The sequence below is a fragment of the Dasypus novemcinctus genome, chromosome 1, assembly GCF_030445035.2.
Source record: "Dasypus novemcinctus isolate mDasNov1 chromosome 1, mDasNov1.1.hap2, whole genome shotgun sequence".
Classification (NCBI taxonomy): Eukaryota; Metazoa; Chordata; class Mammalia; order Cingulata; family Dasypodidae; genus Dasypus; species Dasypus novemcinctus.
In genome coordinates, this window is record NC_080673.1 from 39,886,011 (window position 1) to 39,905,620 (window position 19,610).

Consider the following 19,610-nt stretch of genomic DNA (forward strand, 5'->3'; position numbering starts at 1 on the left):
CACTTATCAGAAGAGCTGGAGCCTTACTTTGTGTTTGAGGCCATAATTGACTTCCAGTTCCATAAGCAGCACGCTCTTGCGCACGTTTAAAGTCTTCTGGAGCTCATCAAATGTGGAATGAATGTCATCCACGATGCTGGCCTTTTGGTTGGTTAACTGATGGATGATTTCCGAGATGAACTGAAGAGCAGAATCTATTTCTGGGAGCCTGGGGGACAGTTGTTAAAGATCATTATTTAATATCAACCCTGAAATATTCAAAGATCTGTTTAAACACTGTGCTTTGTCAAAAAACATTTTCGATGCCCTTCATCATCATTAAAAATTAACAACTGAAGAACAGAATGAATAAGATACACCACAATCACCGCCTTTGAGAGGAAAGGTTTTCAGGGGCCACATCTATTTCAATCAGCCTTCAGTCTGTCTTTAGTAATTGATGGTACAGAGCTTTCACCCTCTCTGCAAAGCCATGGCTGTTCATTACATTCTGATTCAGTGTGGCAGTTTGATATGGTTATGAATTCCAAAAATAGATATTGGAGCATGCCTGTAATCTGATCTGTACCTGGGCATGACTGAGTTATGATCAGGGCGCCGAGTCTCCACCCCTTGTGGGTGGGGACTCACAGGTAAAAGGCATGGCAAAGGACAGAGTTGGGGGTTTCTGATGTTAGAGTTTGATGTTGGAGTTTGACGCTGAAGACTTAAGCTGGAGCCTGGGGAAGTCAGCATGTAGAGGAAAGAGAAGCCAGCACCAGGAAGGAAGGAACCTTGAACCCAGAGAAAAGCCAGCCCCAAGAACGTAGGAACCCAGGAAGCCTGAACGCTCACAGACATCAGCAGCCATCTAATTCCAAATAGACTTTGGTGAGGGAAGTAACTTATGCTTTATGGCCTGGTATCTGTAAGCTCCTACCCCAAATAAACACTCTTTATAAAAACCAACTGATTTCTGGTATTTTGCATCACCACCCCTTTGGCTGACTAATATACTTGGTTTCTCAATCTTGGCACTAGTGACATTTTGGGCAGGATAATTATTTGTTGAGGAGGGAGTTTCTGTGCATTGGAGGATATTTACCAGCATCCCGGCCCCTACCAGATGCCAGTTACATGCCCTGCCACAATCGAGACAACGAAAAATGTCCACAGACATTGCCGAAAGTGCTCTGGGAGGCGAAAAAACCCACAGCTGAGAAAAGAGGTTCTAACTATATAGCTGTGTGTTTTTCCCCATCCATGTGAAAAACTTATCCGTACTGAGAATCTGGTGGGAATCTCTCCCAAGTTTCAAGTTCTTTTATTTTGAATACAATAACCACAGTTTTCTCACTAAAACAATCAGCGAAGAGATTTATTTTTTCTGCTTCTCCACCGGCTATTTATTCCCTTTCCTTGGCCTTTCTCATACATCACACAGCTACTCTGTTCCTTCATTTTCTTTCTTTCTTTCTTTTTTTTTTTGGTGCTACAATCTTTTTATTTATTTTGAAGAGGTTCCCATATACTCCCCAACCCCCCTCACCCCACTCCTTCCACATCAATATGTTCCTTCATTTTCATGCCTAAAGACAAGCCTGGAAGTAGGAGAACACGAGGAACATTGAGTGATCACTGCTCAGGCCATTTTGCTGGGCTCAGGCAAAGAAGGGAGCCAGTCACAGCTGATGCAACGGGCTTGTCAGCGTGTGAGAACAGCAGCTAAGGAAGGCTCCTCAGAGGGCCTGGTTTCAGGCATGAATTTCAGAGATCTCGAGAGCATATTCCTCGAGTGTACTTTCTTCCTTTAATCATCCTAAGTACTATCAAACAGCCATTACCTAAAACATAGGGAGGTTAGAATTTTAACAAGGGTTAGGCGATGTCCTTCATCACTCACTCGTTCATGACTACAGACCCAAGATCAAAGCAGAACCTGTTTAGGACATGGAGACTGAGTTCTTCATGGGCAACTCCCTGGGTCAGGAGACCCTTAGGTGAGGCTCGCACACAGGCAGCCAATCAGAAGCCAGGGAAGGCGTGCTGCACCTTTTGTTGACGGCATCCAGCTGGACCTGGAGCGAGGCCTTGTGCTGCTCCACCACATCCTTGAGCGGGACTGTGGGGTGTTCGGCGTGCTCCCCCTCGGTGCACTCCCGACACATGGCGGTCTCACAAGACTGGCAGTAAAATTCCATCACCTGAAAGAAATACACACACAAAAAATCCAAAAAGACAAGCAACACAATTAAAAAATGGACACAGGGCTTCCGTAGACATTTCTCCAAAGAAAATATCCAATTGGCCAATAAGCAAATGAAAAGGTGTTTAACAATGTTAGTCTGTAGGGAAAAGCAAATCAAACTCATGAGATACCATTTCACACCCACTAGAATGGCGACTGTTTTAAAAAGTAGAAAATAAAATGTGTTGGAGGGATGTGAGGAAATAGGAACAGTCGTTCATTGTTGGTGGGACTGTAAAATTGTGCAGCCTCTGTGGAAGACAGTTTGGCGGTTCCTTAGGAAGTTTAGCCATAGGGAATATAGCTATAGTGGTGTGGAGCTATATACCCCAGAAAAACATGTTCTTAACCCATCCTTGTAGGTGTGAACCCATTGTGAGTAGGGTCTTTTAATGAGGATACTTCAGTGAAGGTTTGGCCCAACGCAATCAGGATGGGTCTTAATCCTATTCCTGGAGTCCTTTATAAGCAGAATGAAATTCAGACAGATAAAGCGAAAGCCATGGTGTGGTAGTCTGAGTCTGTATGTACCCCAGGAAATCATGTTCTTGAAACTGGCCCAGTCCTGTGGTATGAACCTGTCGTAGGTGGAACTGTCTGATTAGATTACACAAGTAAAGGCGTGACCCAGGATGGGTCTTAAATCTTTTACTGGAGTCCTTCATAAATGGATGAATACAAAAAGAGGGTGCTGCGGACAGAGAGGAAGCCCCAGAAGCAGAGAGAAAGAGTCCTGGAATCCAAAAGCTTAAATCAACAGAACATAGAAGCAAAAAGAAAGCCAGGGAGTAGGAAACTGTGGGTGATGGGAGAGCCCCAGCAGATGCCCCCATGTGCCTTGCCATGTGAGAGAGGAGTGTAGTATCACCAACAGCTGGTCTTCAGGAAGGAAAAAATCCAGGTTTGGTGCCACTGATTGAGTGCTTACTATGCACTAGATGTTTATTTGCATTATCCCATTTAATTCTCAAGGGCACCCCAGGATGTCACCATTATTATGTCCAGTTTCACAGGAACAAATGAAAGATAAATTGTGAAGAGTGCACAATTTTTCTGTGATGGGTCTCACATAGAGGTGGATCTTGTATGAGTTGAAATTTCCCAGCAGTCTGAGGAGTGCGATGAAAAAGAAGGCTAATCATGGGAAGAGAGGAAAGGATGCAAAACAATATGGAGTCACTTTAAAATGTAAAAAGTCCTCAAGATCAGAGCCTATCATCTAAAACAGGGATTCAGCATTTATAACTAATACTAACCCTCTCTTTATTAGTTTATCTTTTAAAACAATTGAGTACAGGGGGTGACACCAATGAAAATGGTGGAATAGAGAACTCCACAATCCGTCCCTGCACATAAGCAATGAATAAGCTGAAAAAACGATCAGAATCAGCTTCTTCAGAAATCTGGAATCTAATTAAAAGCTTACAACAGAAGGAGGAATGCTTAATTAAGAAAAAACAGCTGAGTCTTTATAAGAGAGTTTGTGGCATTTAACTTACCCTGGACCACCCCCAATTCTCTAGCTTGGCAGTGGCCATGAGGACGACAAACTGCATTCCTAGTATAGGTTCTTAGTACCAAGGGGTGCAATATGAAGCTTATTCTCAAAGAATTGTGGTTGTTTGGTTTGGCCTGACTGGCATTTCTCTAAAAAACCTGGCTCAAAGGGCTTGTCTTTATTTGGTCTAACTTGGAATTCTCCCAGGACTGGGGTGGCTACTAGGAGGGGGAATGGATGTAATATGTCAAGAACCTTTAAGGCAGTTGAATTAGCCACTGCCATCTGTGTCAAGGGATAACTGTTGAGGCAAACAATAGACAAACCAAAATGCTTGGAAGAAAAGGCTAGGGGATAAGATGCTTTGAGGAATAAGGGCTTTTAAAAGCTCCTACATATTTCTGGCAGGCTAGAAGGCCAGGCACATGCCCCAGGCTGAGCACATGCTCAGAAAAAGCCTGAGAAGGCCAAAGTTCTCATTTCTGGCTGATTTTTATGCTCTACATATGCAGGAAGTAAAAGCTAATGAAGAGTTGTAAACTGCTTGGCTGAGTGTTGAAGGCACACCCAAAAAAAAAAACCCCACAAAGAACCTATCTGCAAAGACCAGGAAATTTTGTTTGTATGTTTATTTCCAAGTGTTTAAAGAAATCTGTTAAATCACTGGTTGAACAGCAAGCTAACAGAAAAGAGAACCAAGTGGCTTTAGGCAGCAATGAATACAGACTTTACAAAATTGTTCCAGAAGTCACTAAACAAAGAACTACTACAATAAGCAGCAATGACAAATACTAGGGAAGGGACAGAATCTGACTTCAAGAGTTGCCACACCGTAATATTCAAAATGCCCAGTTTTCAACAAAAACTTGTGAGGCATTCAAATGAACCAAGAAATTATGTTCTAAATGCAGGAAAAAAACTAGAAGAAACTGTTCCTAAGGAAGCCCAGACATTGGACTTACTAGACAAATACTTTAAAGCAACTCTTTTCTATATGCTTACAAAGCTAGAGGAATCCATGAGCATGACATCTCATATAATAGAAAATATTAATAAGAGATAGAAAAAGAAAAAGAACCAAATAGAAATTCTGGAGTAGAAAAGTACAATAAATGAAATTAAAATATCACTAGCAGGGGGCCATAGCAGATTTGAGCTGGCAGAAGAAAGAAGTAGTAAACCTGAAGATAGCTCAATTGAAATTATCCAGTCTGAGCAGCATAATGAAAAAAGAATAAAGAAATATTAACAACCTCAGATACTTGTGGGAAACCATCAAGCATACTGACATGCATAATGAGAGTCAAAGAAGGAGAAGAAACAGAGAAGGGGCAGAGATAAGCTGAAGGAAAAATGGCTGGAAATTTCCCAAATTTGATTAAATACATGACTCTACATATCCAAGAAGCTCAATGAACACCAAGTAGGATAAACTCAATGTGATCCATATCAAGACACATAAAAAAGCTAATAGAAGTCAAAGACGAAGAAAGAATCTTTAAAGCATCAAAGAGAAGCCAATCATCACATAAAAGGGATACTAAATAAGATTAGTAGCTGATTTTTCATAAGAAAAATCAGTAGGTAGTACAATTAGATGACATATTCAAAGTGCTCAAAGGAAAAAAAAAAACTGTCAACCAAGAATTCTATATCCAGCAAAAATGTCCTTTAAAACTGAAGGAGAAATCAAGATATTCCCAGGTAAACAAAAAAGGAAAGAATGCATTGTTAGCAGACCTGCCCTATAAGAAATTCTAAAGGGAGCCCTTCAGCTGAAAGGAAAGGACATTAGACAATAACTCAAATCCACAAAAAAAAATAAAGAATACCAGTAAAGGTAATATATGGTAAATATATAGTCAGTATTAATGTAATTATGGTTTGCAACTTTTTTTTCTTACATGATTTAAAATTAAACTGTATAAAATAATACTTGTAAATTTGTGTTGACAGGCATGTAATTTATATTGACATCATTTGTGAAAATAATAGCATAATGGGGGATAGCGCTATATAGGAACAAAGACTTTATATACTATTCAAAATAAATTAGTGTTAATTTTGAACTAAATTACAACAAATGAGGATGTTAGTGGTAATTCACAGGGAAACCACTAAGAAAATAACTTTTTATATCTTTATATATAAAGAAATGAGAAGGGAATCAAAATGGTATTCTACAAAATATCTTTTAAGTACAAAAAGGCAGAAACGGAGGAATTAGGAACAAAAAAATACATAAACATAGAAAATGCATAGCAAAATGACAGAAGGAAGTCCTTCCTTATTAATAATTACATTAATGTAAAAGTATTAAACTCTCCAACACAATGCCAAGATTGGCAGAAAGCATTAAAAAAAATACATGACCCAAATATATGCTGTTTATAAGAGACTCACTTTAGAGCCAAAGACACAAATAGGTTGAAAGTAAGAGGATGGTAAAAGATATTCCATGCAAACAGCAACCTTGGATTGGCTGTACTAACATCAGACAAAATGTGATTTAAGACACAAGTTGTTACAAGACACAAAGACGCATATTGGATAATGATATATGGGTCAATCCATTAAGACAATCTAACAATTATAAACAAATTCGTACCCAACAACAGAGGCCTAATGAAACAAAACCTGACAGAATTGAAGGGCAAAATAGACAATTCCACCATAATAGTTGGAGACTTCAATACCCCATTTTCAATATTGTATAGAACTAGAAAAAAGATTGACAAGAAAATAAAGGACTTGAACAAAACTATAAATCACCTAGACATAAAGAATACATATAGAAACTTCACCCAACAACAGCAGAACACACATTCTTCTCAAGTGCATATGGAACATTGTCCAGGATAGACTTTAAGCCACAAAGCAAGTCTCAGAACATTTTAAAATACTGAAATCATTCAAGTTATCTTGTATGACCACAATGGAATGAAATTAAAAATAAGTAGCAGAAGAAATTGGGAAAATTCAACAAATACATGTAAATTACACAACATACTCTTAAACAACCAATGATCAAAGAAGAAATTACAAATGAAATTAGAAAATAATTTGAAGTGAAAAAAAATGAAAACACATTTACCAAAACATGTAAGATGCAGTGAAAGCAATGCTCAAAGGGAAATTTATAGCTAGAAATGCCTACATTAAAAACAGGCAATATATCAAATCAATAATCTAATCAATACCCTACCCTTAAGGACTAGAAAATGAAGAACAAACTAAACCCAAAGCAAGCAGGAGGAAGGCCATAATAACTATTACAGCAGTGATGAATGAAATAAATAATAGAAAAACAATAGAATCAACCAGACAAAAAGTTGGTTCTTTGTAAAGATCATTAAAATTGACAAACCTTTAGCTGGACTGACCAAGAGAAGAAGAAAGAAGATAAAATCAGGATGAGTGCAGAGTCATTACTAACAATCTCCCATAAACAAAAAGAATTATAACAAAATACTATGAAAACTTACAATAAATTAGATAACATAGATGTACTGTACAAATTCCTAGAAGCAAATAAACTATGAAAACTGACTCAAAGAAGAAAGAAAAACTGAATAGACCTATAATAAATAAAGACACTGAATCAGTAATCTAAAAACTTCCCACAGGACTTCCAGGAAAATGGCAGACTAGAAAGAAATGGGACTCTCTTCTCTTCCAGAAAAATAGCTAGAGGACAGGCTGAAATGGTTGGGTAAAAGATCTTCTAGGTTTTAGGATACCAGAAGACAGCTGAACACCACCCCGAAGAGAGAGGGACAAAGGAGGGGAAATGCAACTGGCAAGACTGAGTTGAAACCAGTGGCTGATACTGCCCGCACCATCCCCCACACTAAAGACACTTCAGAATTCTCAGGCTTCTGAGCTGGCTACAGACAAGGGGGCTGCAGAGAACCACCGCCCCAGGACAGGAGAGGGAGAGAGACACAGCCTAAGGCTGACTCAGTTTTTGACCCACAAATTTGGTCTCTTTTGTTCCACCAGCCCTTCCAGGACAGGTAGGGCAATGCCATTGTGTGTCTTGGGAGCCAGCAAGGCACTAAAGAGATCTGGAACTAAAGAGATTTGACTCTTCGAATCTCTCTCTCTACTAACCAGGACTGATTCTTCAGGATGCAGAGGGGAGTGGAATTATTTCCTACCTGGGAAAAAGGAGAGGGCTACTAGGAAAAGCTGGACAACTGTCTCTGAGAAAGTTTGAATTACAAGGCTCTTAGCCTCCAGGCAGAAACCTTTATCACACTGATCCAGCCTGTGTTGCAGCAAACACACTCCCAACAGGCACTGAACTGAAAGGGCTGCCAGAGAGCACCATGTGCTGGCAGACAAAGGAAGTGCATGTGAGAAAATTAAAAATAAGTAAGTTAGAGAGGCTTTTTCCAGCCTTTATATCTTCCCTCCCCAAGGCCCTAGAAAGTGGGTCTGCAACTCATTACTGGGCCCAGAGCCCAGGAATAGGTACAATCCTGAAGACCCAGCATAGGCTGAACCAAGAATCAAAAGAACAGGAGTACCACATGGTCTCCCACCACTAAATCCCTAAAAAAAACACAAATTGAGCATCTGACTAAACTTTCATCCTAATCAGAAGCCTAGACAGCAGCAAAAAGTACTAGCCATACTAAGAAAACAGATGACATGGCCCAAGAAAAGGAATATATCAAAGCCCCAGAAGAGACACAGTATTTGAGACAACTAATTAATAAGATGCACACAAATTTCCAAAATCAAATTAATAAGTTGAAAGACAATATGGCTAAAGAGAAAAAACGACATCAAGTAGATATTGAGGGGAAGCGGACTTGGCCCAGTGGTTTGGGCGTCTGTCTACCACATGGGAGGTCCACAGTTCAAACCCTGGGCCTCCTTGACCCGTGTGGAGCTGGCCCATGCGCAGTGCTGATGCGTGCAAGGAGTGCCCTGCCACATGGGGGTGTCCCCTGTGTAGGGGAGCCCTATGCACAAGGAGTGCGCAGGTGCCCAGCACGAAAGAAAGTGCAGCCTGCCCAGAAATGGCACTGCCCACACGGAGAGCTGACACAGCAAGATGATGCAACAAAAAGAAATACAGATTCCTGTGCCGCTGACAACAGAAGCGGACAAAGAAGAACACGCAGACGATAGACACAGAGAACAGACCACTGGGGGGGGGAGGGGAGAGAAATAAAAATAAATAAATAAATCTTTGAAAAAAAAAAAGGCGTTGAGTAAGCACAAAGAAGAATTTGAAATCCTGAATAGAAAAGTAACAAATCTCATGGGAATGAAAGACTACAGTAGATGAGATAAAACACACATTAGAGACATATAAGAGCAGACTCAAAATGACAGAAGTAAGAATAAGTGATACCAAAGACAAAACAGCTGAAATTGAAGAGGAAAAAGAAGAGGGAAAGAAAAGAATGGGAAAAACTGGCACAGGGAGTTGAATGACAACACGAATGCAACAACATACATGTCATGGGAATCCCAGAAGGTGAAGAGAAGGGAAAAGAGGCAGAAAGAGTATTAAGGAAATAATAGCTGGAAATTTTCCAACTCTCATGGAAGAAATGAACATACATGTCCACGAAGCACACCACACTCCAATTAGAATAAATCTGAATACACCTACTCCAAGACACATACTACTCAGAATGTCAAATGTCAAAGATAAAGAGAAAATTCTGGGAGCAGCAAGAGAGAAGTAAACCATCAAATATAAGGGATGCCTAGTAAAATTTACTGTGAATTTCTCATCAGAAACCATGGAGTCAAGAAGACAGTGGTATGACATAATTAGGAGACTGAAAGAGAAAAACTACCAGCCAAGAATTCTTTAACCAGCAAAATTTTCCTTCAGATATGAAGGTGAGTATAAAATATTCACAAACAAACAGAAACTAAGAGAGTTCGTAAAAAAGAATCCACCTTAGCAGGAAATATTAAAGAAGTCTTAGAGCCTGAAAGAATAAGACAGGAGAGAGAGGCTTGGAGGAGAGTATAGAAGAAAGAATAGCAGAAAGGATAACCAAAAGAGTAAAAGGACAGACAAAAATACGATATGACATATGAAAATAACAACAAAAAAAAGATAGAAGTAAATAACGCATTTACAGTAATATCATTGAGTGTGAATGAATTAAAATCCCTGTAGTTGTTTGATATGGTTATGAATTCCAAAAATAGGTATTGGAGGGAAACGGACTTTGGCCCAGTGGTTAGGGCGTCCGTCTACCACATGGGAGGTCCGCGGTTCAAGCCCCGGGCCTCCTTGACCCGTGTGGAGCTGGCCCATGCGCAGTGCTGATGTGCGCAAGGAGTGCCGCGCCCCGCAGGGGTGTCCCCCGCGTAGGGGAGCCCCACACGCAAGGAGTGCACCCATAAGGAGAGCCGCCCAGCGCAAAGGAGGGAGCAGCCTGCTGAGGAATGGCGCCGCCCACACTTCCTGTGCCGCTGACAACAACAGAAGCGGACAAAGAAACAAGACGCAGCAAAAAGACACAGAAAACAGACAACCGGGGGAGGGGAGGGGAATTAAATGAATAAAAAAATAAATCTTAAAAAAAAAAATAGGTATTGGATTATGTTTGTAATCTGGTCTGTTACTGGGCATGATTGAGTTATGACTAGGGCTTTGATTGGGCCACGTCATTAGGGCATCAAGTCCCCATCCCTCGGTGGGTGGGGACTCACAGATAAAAGGCATGGTAAGGGACAGAGTTGGAGCTTTTGATGCAAGGGTTTCTGAGGTTGGAGTTTGATGCTGAAGTCTTAAGCTGGAGCCCCAGGAAGTCAGCATATAGAGGAAAACAGAAGCAAGCCCTAGGAAGAGAGGACCTGAGCAGGAGAAGAACACAGAGGAATAGAGACAGCTCCTTAGACATGGCAGAAACCCCAGGGAAAGAGACAGAGCCATTCATCTGATAATCTACAGCTGACCTTGTGGAGAGAGGCAAAGTCTAGAGAGCCTCATAGTCTACAGTTGACCTTGTGGAGAAAACAGAGGGGCTGACCCAGAGGAACCCAGGAAGCCTGAACCCTCGTAGATGTTGGCAGCCATCTTGCTCCAACACGTGAAAATAGACTTTGGTGAGGGAAGTAACTTATGCTTATGGCCTGGTATCTGTAAGCTCCTATTCCAAATAAATACCCTTTATGAAAACCAACCAATTTCTGGTATTTTGCATCAGCACCCCTTTAGCTGACTAATATACTCCCCAATCAAAAGGTATAGGTTGACAGAATGAATAAAAAAACATTAGCCATCCATATGCTGCCCACAAAAGACTCACCTTAGACCCAGGGATACAAATTGGCAGAAAGTGAAAGGTTGGAAAAAGATACTCCATGCAATAGTAACCAGAAAAGAGGAGGGTAGCTATACTAATATTAGACAAAACAGACTTTAAATGCAAAAATGTTATAAGAGATACAGAAGACAATTATGTATTAATAAAATCCACTAGGGAGATATAACAGTCATAAATATCTATGCACCTAACCAGGGTGCCCCAAAATACATGAGGCAAACAGTGGCAAAACTGAAGGGAGAAACAGACATCTCTACACTAATCACTGGAGACTTCAACACACCACTCACATCATTAGGTAGAACAACTAGGCAGAAGATCAACAAGGAAACAGAGAACTTGAACAATATGATAAATGAGTTAGACCTAACAAACATACACAAAATGCTGCATCCAAACTCAGTGGGCTATACATTCTTCTCAAGTGCCCATGGATCTTCTCCAGGATAGTCCCTATGTTAGGGCATAATGCAGCTCTCAATAAATACAAAAAGATTGAAATTATACAAAGCACCTTCTCAGATCATAATGGCATGAAACTGGAAATCAATAATAGACAGGAAAAAGGTAAATTCACTAACATGTAGATGCTAAACAACATGCTTCTAAATAATCAGTGGGTCAAAGAAGAAATTGGAAGTGAAATTAGTAAATATATTGAGACAAATGAAAATGAGAACACAACTTATCAAAACTTAGAGGATACAGTGAAGGCATTCTTGGGAGGAAAATTTGTAACCCTAAATGCCTATATTAAAAAAAGAAGAGCTAAACTCAAAGATTGAAATGAACTAGAGAAACTAGAAAAAGAATTGCAATCAATCCCAAGCAAGTAGAAAAGAAGGACATAATAAAGAAGAGAGCAGAAATGAATGAAATTGAGAACAACAACAACAAAGAAAATAGAGAAAATCAACAAAACCAAAAGCTGGTTCTTTAAGAAGATCAATAAAATTGACAATCCCCTAGCTAGACTAGCAAAGAAAAAAAGAGAGAAGATACAAATAAATACAATCAGAAATGAAACGGGGAGGTTACGACTGACCCCACAGAAATAAAAAGGATCGTAAGAGGATATTTGGAGGGGAAGCGGACTTGGCCCAGCGGTTAGGGCATCTGTCTACCGCATGGGAGGTCAGCGGTTCAAACCCGGGGCCTCCTTGACCCGTGTGGAGGTGGCCCACGCACAGCACTGATACGCACAAGGAGTGCCCTGCCACACAGGGGTGTCCCTGCGCAGGGGAGCCCCACATGCAAGGAGTGCGCCCTGTAAGGAGAGCCGCCCAGCGTGAAAGAAAAGTGCAGCCTGCCCAGGAATGGCACCGCACATACAGAGAGCTGACACAAGATGACGCAACAAAAAGAGACACAGATTCCTGTGCTGCTGACAACAACAGAAGCGGACAAAGAACACGCAGCAAATAGACACAGAGAACAGACAATCAATCAATCTTAAAAAAAAAAAAAAAGAGGATATTAGGAGAAACTACATGCCAACAAACTGGACAACCTAGATGAAATGGACCAATTTCTAGAAATGCACTACCTGCATGGATGCTACAAGAAATACTAGAACTTAACAAACCAATCATATTTAAAGCTGTTGAATCTGTTATCAAAAATCTCCCAGCAAAGAAAAGTCCAGGACCAGATGACTTCATAGGTGAATTCTCCCAAGCATTTTGAAAAGAATTAGCACCAATCCTGCTGACAGGCTTCCAAAAAAATTGAAGAGGAAGGAAAATTACCAAGCACATATTATGAAACCAATATCACCCTAACAAAAAAGTCAGATAAAGACATCACAAAAAAAGAAATTACAGACCAGTCTCTCTAATGAACATAGATGCAAAAATTCTCAACAAAGTACTTGCAAATCAAATCCAACAACCTGTCAAAAAACTTTCATATCATGACCAAGTGGGAGTTATTCCCGGTATGCAAGTCTGGGTGAATGTAAGAAAATCAATCAACGTAATACACCACATTAACAAATAGAAGGAAAAAAAACAAATGATTATCTCAATTGATGTGGAAAAGGCATTTGACAAAATCCAGCATTCTTTCTTGATAAAAACACTCAAAAGATAGGAATAGAAGGAAAATCCCTCAATATGGTTTAAAAGGCATATATGAAAAACCCACAGCCAACATCATACTCAATGGGGAAAGGTTGAAAGCTTTCCTTCTAAGATCAGGAACAAGTTATTCAACATTGTACTAGAAATTCTACCTAGAGCAATTAGTCGAGAAAAAAAAAATTAAAGGCATCCAAATAGGAAAAGAGGAGGTAAAACTCTCACTATTTATGGATGACAGGACCCTACATTTAGAAAATTCTGAAATGTCTATGACAAAGATAATTGAGCTAATAAATCAGCAAAGTGGCAGGATACAAGATCAACATATCAGTATTACCCTGATGCCAAAGCAAGACAAAGAACATCACAAGAAAAGAAAACTGAAGACTAATATCCTTTATGAATATAGATGAAAAATCTTTAACAAAATACTAGCAAACAGGATCCCGCAGCATATTAAGAGGAACATGCACTATGAAATGTGGGATTTATTCATATGATTTTCAACATATGAAAATCAATAAATTTTTCTTTATTTCTTTATAGAAAGAAGGAAAAAAAAACTACATCTCAATTGCTGTAAGACAATATTGAAAGATGGTATACTTTCCAAATTGATCTATAGATTCAGTGCAATACATATCAAAAGTCCAACTACCTTTTCTCACAGAAATGGACAAGCTGATCCTAAAATTCACAGAGAGTTGCATAGGACCCTAAGTAACCAAAACAATCTTGAAAAAGAAGAACAAAGTCAGAGCACTCACAATTTCCAATTCCAAAACTTACTACAAAGCTACAGTAATCAAAATAGGATGGTACTGATATAAAGATAGGCATATAGATTAGTGGAATAGAATTGAGAGTACAGAAATAAATCCACACAATCTATGCTTAATTGATATTCAGTAAGGATGCCAACACCATTCAATGGGGGGATATTAAAGTCTTTTCAACAATTAGTGCTGAGACAATTGGATATCCACATGTGAAAGAATTAAGTTGGACCCCTACCTCCCACCAAATGCAAAAATTAACACAAAATGGATCGGTGACCTAAATGTAAGAGCAAAACCAATTAAAACTCTTAGAAGAAAATACAAGTGTAAATCTTCATGACCTCAGATTTGGTAGTGGAGTCTTAGATATACCAAAAGCATGGGCAACAAAAGCAAAAACATATAAGCTGGACTTCATCAAAAGAAAAAACTTTTGTGCATCAAAGGATATTATCAAAGCAGTGAAAAGGCAACCTGCATAATGGGAGAAAATATTTCCAAATTACATACTTAATAAGGAGCTAGTATGGAGAATATATAAAGAACTCTAAAGGGAAACGGACTTTGGCCCAGTGGTTAGGGCGTCCGTCTACCATATGGGAGGTCCGCGGTTCAAACCCCGGGCCTCCTTGACCCGTGTGGAGCTGGCCATGCGCAGTGCTGATGCGCGCAAGGAGTGCCGTGCCACGCAAGGGTGTCCCCCGCGTGGGGGAGCCCCACGCGCAAGGAGTGCACCCGTGAGGAAAGCCGCCCAGCGTGAAAAGAAAGAGCAGCCTGCCCAGGAATGGCGCCGCCCACACTTCCTGTGCCGCTGATGACAACAGAAGCGGACAAAGAAACAAAAGCAGACAAAGAAACAAGACGCAACAAATAGACACCAAGAACAGACAACCAGGGGAGGGGGGGAAATTAAATAAATAAATAAATCTTTAAAAAAAAAAAAAAAGAACTCTAAAAAAATCAACAACAAAAAGACAAATCCAATTAAAAAATGAGCAAAGGACTTGAGCTGACATTTCTCCAAAGAAGATATACAAATGGCTGACAAGCACATCAAAAGATGCCCAATATCTTTAGTCTAGGAAAATGATGCTGTACCACTTCACATAACAGCTATGACGTCTATAATTACACTATACATACAGAGAAAAAATACAAGTGCTGGCATGGATGGTGCGACACTTTGAGATTATTTTATGAATCTCCCCCCAAAAAAGATTATGTCTGTAAACTAATCTATTCCTCTGGGTGTGATACTCTCTGATTGTATTAAATTCAAAGGATTTAAGTTTACTTGATAAAATCAATTTAGGGCTTTTGATTCAACCACATCAGTAGGGCATGGCTCAGGTTGAGTTCTCACCCCTTGGTGGGCAGATAAAAATGGACACTCACTCAAGAAGACACATGGGAAGAGAGAGAGAGCTCTGCCATTTTTTATTCTAGCAGCCCTGGGGAGAGATGAACCATTTGCCTGATAGCTTACAGCTGACCTTGGCAAAAACAGCTGAGACTGATAAAGGAAGCCCTGATGCCGAACCTTAACCAGAAGAGAGAGAGGACTGGAAGCCTGAAAGAAAAGGAGAGACCAGGCAGACATCAGCGACCATCTTGCTTCACCATACGGCGACTGACTTTGGTGAGAAAGCAACCTTGAGTTAGACTCTTTATGGTCTTAACTGGGAGCTTTTACCCCAAATAACTACCCTTTATAAAAGCCAACAGATTTCTGGTACTTTGCATCAGCTCCCCTGTGGCAGATTAATACAGATGGGGAGAAATTTAAACCCTTGTACTTTGCTGGTAGGAAAGCAAAATGGTACAACCACTGTGGAAAATTTGGTAGCTCCTCAAAAAGTTAAATATAGGATTGCCAATGACCCATTCTTCAACTCTTAGGTATACACCAAAAAGAGCTCAAAACAGGTACTCAAACAAATACATGTATACACACGCTCACTACTCACATGCACTATTCACAATAGCCCAAAGATGGAAACAACCCAAATGGCCATCAAAGATGAATGGGTAAACAAATTGTGGTATATACAAACAAGGGAATATTATTTGGACACGAAAAGAAATGACATTAATAGATATAACAACATGGATGGACTTCAAAAACATTATGCTAAGTGAAAGAAGCCAGACACAAAAGGGTCACATATTATGTGAAATATCCAGAAAAGCAAATCCATAGAGTCAGAAAGCAGATTAATTGTTGGCAGGGGCTGTGAGGAGAAAGAGAATATGTGTGACTGCTTAATGGGTATGGTGTTTCTTTTGAGGGTGATGAAAATGTACTGGAATTAGATAGTGATGGTGGTTGCACAACATTATGAATGTACAAAAAGCCACTGAATTATACACTTAAATGGTGAATTTTTAAGTTACGTGAATTTTACAATTGAAAAAAATCAGTTGTAGCTTTGAAGAGACAGCAGCAGACCTAGGTGATTATGCCTGAGTCAATGTACTAAACGTGTCTAGGGAAGCAAAGGCCCTGAAATCATTCGGACGTGTCAAAAACTAGTCATTCTCAAGTGCTTATATTTGATTGCTGACAGCCCTGGCTCAAGCTGAGAGCTAATTACGTGAGGTTTGGGCTCAGCTGAGCTCATCCAGATGCTGATGCTGGTGCTCCCAGGGGTGGATGGGCCAGAGGCCAAGAGGAGCTTATTGTTTTCGATGGGCAGTCACCATTTCTGTTCATCAGAAGAGGTAGGGGGCAGGCACAGGTGCATTACTAAGGTGCTGAAAAGGACGGCCAGAGACTTGCAGCCCACCCTGAGGTTTCTGCAAAGGCAAGGACAGTTGATCCTGGGGGTGAGGGGGAGGAGTTGTTACGGCAAGGCATTCTTAATGAGGACCTCTCCTTTGCGCCACTTAACATCCCTTAGTCGGGTGTCCACACAAGAAATAACGGTTTAAAGCAACATTTGTGTTCCTAGAACCACGAGCCATAAGTTCAAATGTCTGCTTTAGGGGCAAAGAACTTCTTAGATCACTGAACATTATTCCCATTTTTCTATTTGGACAATGCAGCGATGGCAGTTTAATTAGAAGACAGAGAGTGTCATAGCACTTAAAGTAGATGACAGGCTTTCATCCACACATGCTAATCAGCACCAGGCAGTAATGACCGTAACATCCTGCTTTATTGTTAATTACCCGATTTTATTAACCTTCAGATGCTTAAATTGTTTTAAAAGAGTTACCCATGGCAATTAACTGCAGCAATTTATCTATGATATTGCATGCATTTGGCTTGAATATGCAATGAGGATCCCAATCTCAAAGCAGCAGCAGTGAACGACAACCTATGATGAAACAACAGTGATTCAAGATACATGCTGCAAATTTTCTAAGGCCTTTTGCTGATTTATAAATTTTAGGATTACAAAGAATCAAGATGACTCAGCATAGAGAAAGGGTTCAAAACATAGTTTGAATAATATTCCATTTACCTCAAAGTTTCAAACTCTAACTAGATTTAAAATTGAGTGTGATTTGATGAGATGCGTTTGGTAGGAAGATGGGAAGAGCTTTGCTGTCGTGTTTTTGTTTGCTCATTTGTTTTAGGAGGTACCAGGGATTGAGCCTGGGACCTCTAACACAGGAAGCAATGCTCAACCTCTGAGCTACCTCCACACCCTGGGAGAGTTTTAACCTAAAGGATTCTTTGATTTTGTTGGAATAAGCAACTTTAACAATGTTTCTGTTTAGCAGCCTGTGGCGTCCGAAAGTCTGTATTGCTGAGGTAAAATACACCTTCAGGAATTCTTTTTAATTGTCCCTTACGAGTTAGCAACAGGTTTATCTTTCTAAAGTCTCTCTAAGACCAATAGTGGTATTTTAAAAATTCATTGTAACTTTAAAGAGTCAGCCTTTAACTCAGTTCGTAGCTCCCCTGCCTCCTCAAGCAACCGAGTTAGTCACCTGGCGATCATCCCACACGCCTCTCCCCACTAATCCATCTCGCCAACCACTGCTTAAAAGGATGCTTAGAAGACAAAAATAAATAAATAAAAGGAAAAGGATGCTTAAATCCCTCCCAGTGCCCAGTCACACTCCTGCCGTTCTGGACCAGGGCCCCTCTGTGGATTATTCCAGCAGACTCCCAACTGGCTTCCCTGCCCCAGATTCAGCCCGCCTTTGAAACTCCTCTACCCTGTACCCCCTCCCCCCAAGAGCTCTAGCTATTTTTAAATGATTTAAATGCAATTCTTACCTGGGCACTTCCAAAGCTTAAAATCCTTTAAAAGCTCCCCGAGACTTACAACAGACTCAAGTTCCTTAAAATGGCATCCAGTCCCCTCGGTGACCTGAGGCTTTTACCTCTCTAGCCCCGTCACTCACCACTTCCTGGCTCCTGGCACTCTGGACTGACGTAGGGAAAGACAGGAACTTCACGTTTTCTACTCTCTCTGCCTTTGTTCACGTTGTCCCTTGTGCACAGAATACCTTTCTCCTTTCTATACTATACACGCATACTGTCATCCCACTATTTAAAAACAAACAGAACCCTATATAAATATAAAAACACATTCACAGCTAGTCACATAAATGTCATTTATTTTTAAAAGCATGACTTTTTATGGCCACCCAACAATCAGTTATATGGGTTTATCTTAATTTAACCATTTCCCTAATATTGCACATTTAGATTTTTTCTGACATTTTATTATAATAAAAAGTACAATTAACATTTTTGTACCAAATCTTTGTACTTGTCTCCAGCTATTTCCTCAGATATATTCCTATTAGTGGGATTACTGGATTAAAGGATAAGAATTTGTGTACAACTCTCATTGCATTTTGCTGGTTGACAATTTACATTCCCACCAACAACATATGAAAACATATCACGATAGTCTCAGCAGCACTGATTATTATTACCTTTTTTAAAAAACCTAATTTGATATCTCACTATTTGTGAGGTTTAATTTTTTTTCTCAAGCTTATTAGCCAGTTTTTGTTATATTCACATTTTTCTTAATTCTCAAGTGCTCTTACATATTAATAATCTGCTAGAGTATTTTAATTAAGAATTTTATAGCTACTTCATCAATTGAATGACTACTAGTTTTCCTTTTGTGCTATCCATTAGGTTTTGGTATCAAGGTTATGGGTATATAATAAATGAATTGGGAAGCTTTCTATCTTTTCCTGTGATCCAGAAGTATGCATACTAGGAATCATATCTGTTTTATATGGGTTTAAATTAACTTTTAGCACTTTCTTTCAAGATTATTGGTCTATTCAAGTTTATTTGGTTTTCTTGATCATTTATAGTTTCCTAGATCATCCATTTCATTCAGACTTTATATATAGTCCACATATATTGATAAATATATTACTATAATGGCCCATAGAATTGATTTACTCATTTTTAAGTCTCCATTATATCTGTACCGATATCTCTTTATCAATTCTAATTTGGTTCATTTACATTTTTTCCTGTTTTGCTTTGTCAGATGTCAAATTTTTTTTTTTAAATTCAGCTCTTGGATTTATGCATCAGTTCAATTGTTTTATTATTTTCAAATTCTGAGTTTATCTTTATTTTCTTTCTATTGTATTCCATATGTTATTTCATTGCTGTTTTCCTAACTTCATGAGTGGAATTTTTAAAAAGTAAATGCAAATGCTCACATTTTCCTTGGAGTACAGATTTGATTTTACCCTGTACATTTGACAGACAAGGTTTCCACT

At 39.5% G+C, this 19,610-nt stretch overlaps 1 protein-coding gene across 8 annotated transcripts in view; it reads right to left on the bottom strand.

Annotated features, from left to right (window-relative positions):
• The window catches only part of TRIM2 (tripartite motif containing 2), an 82,871-nt gene that overhangs the window by 43,590 nt on the left and 19,671 nt on the right, over positions 1–19,610 (bottom strand). For all 8 annotated transcript variants that reach the window (XM_004471442.4, XM_023592580.3, XM_004471441.4 and 5 more), the window contains 2 exons: positions 2,032–2,183; positions 28–208 (listed from right to left, as the gene is read on the bottom strand). In XM_004471442.4, coding sequence (XP_004471499.1) covers positions 28–208; positions 2,032–2,183 — 333 coding nt within the window. The remainder of the gene's footprint in view (positions 1–27; positions 209–2,031; positions 2,184–19,610) is intronic.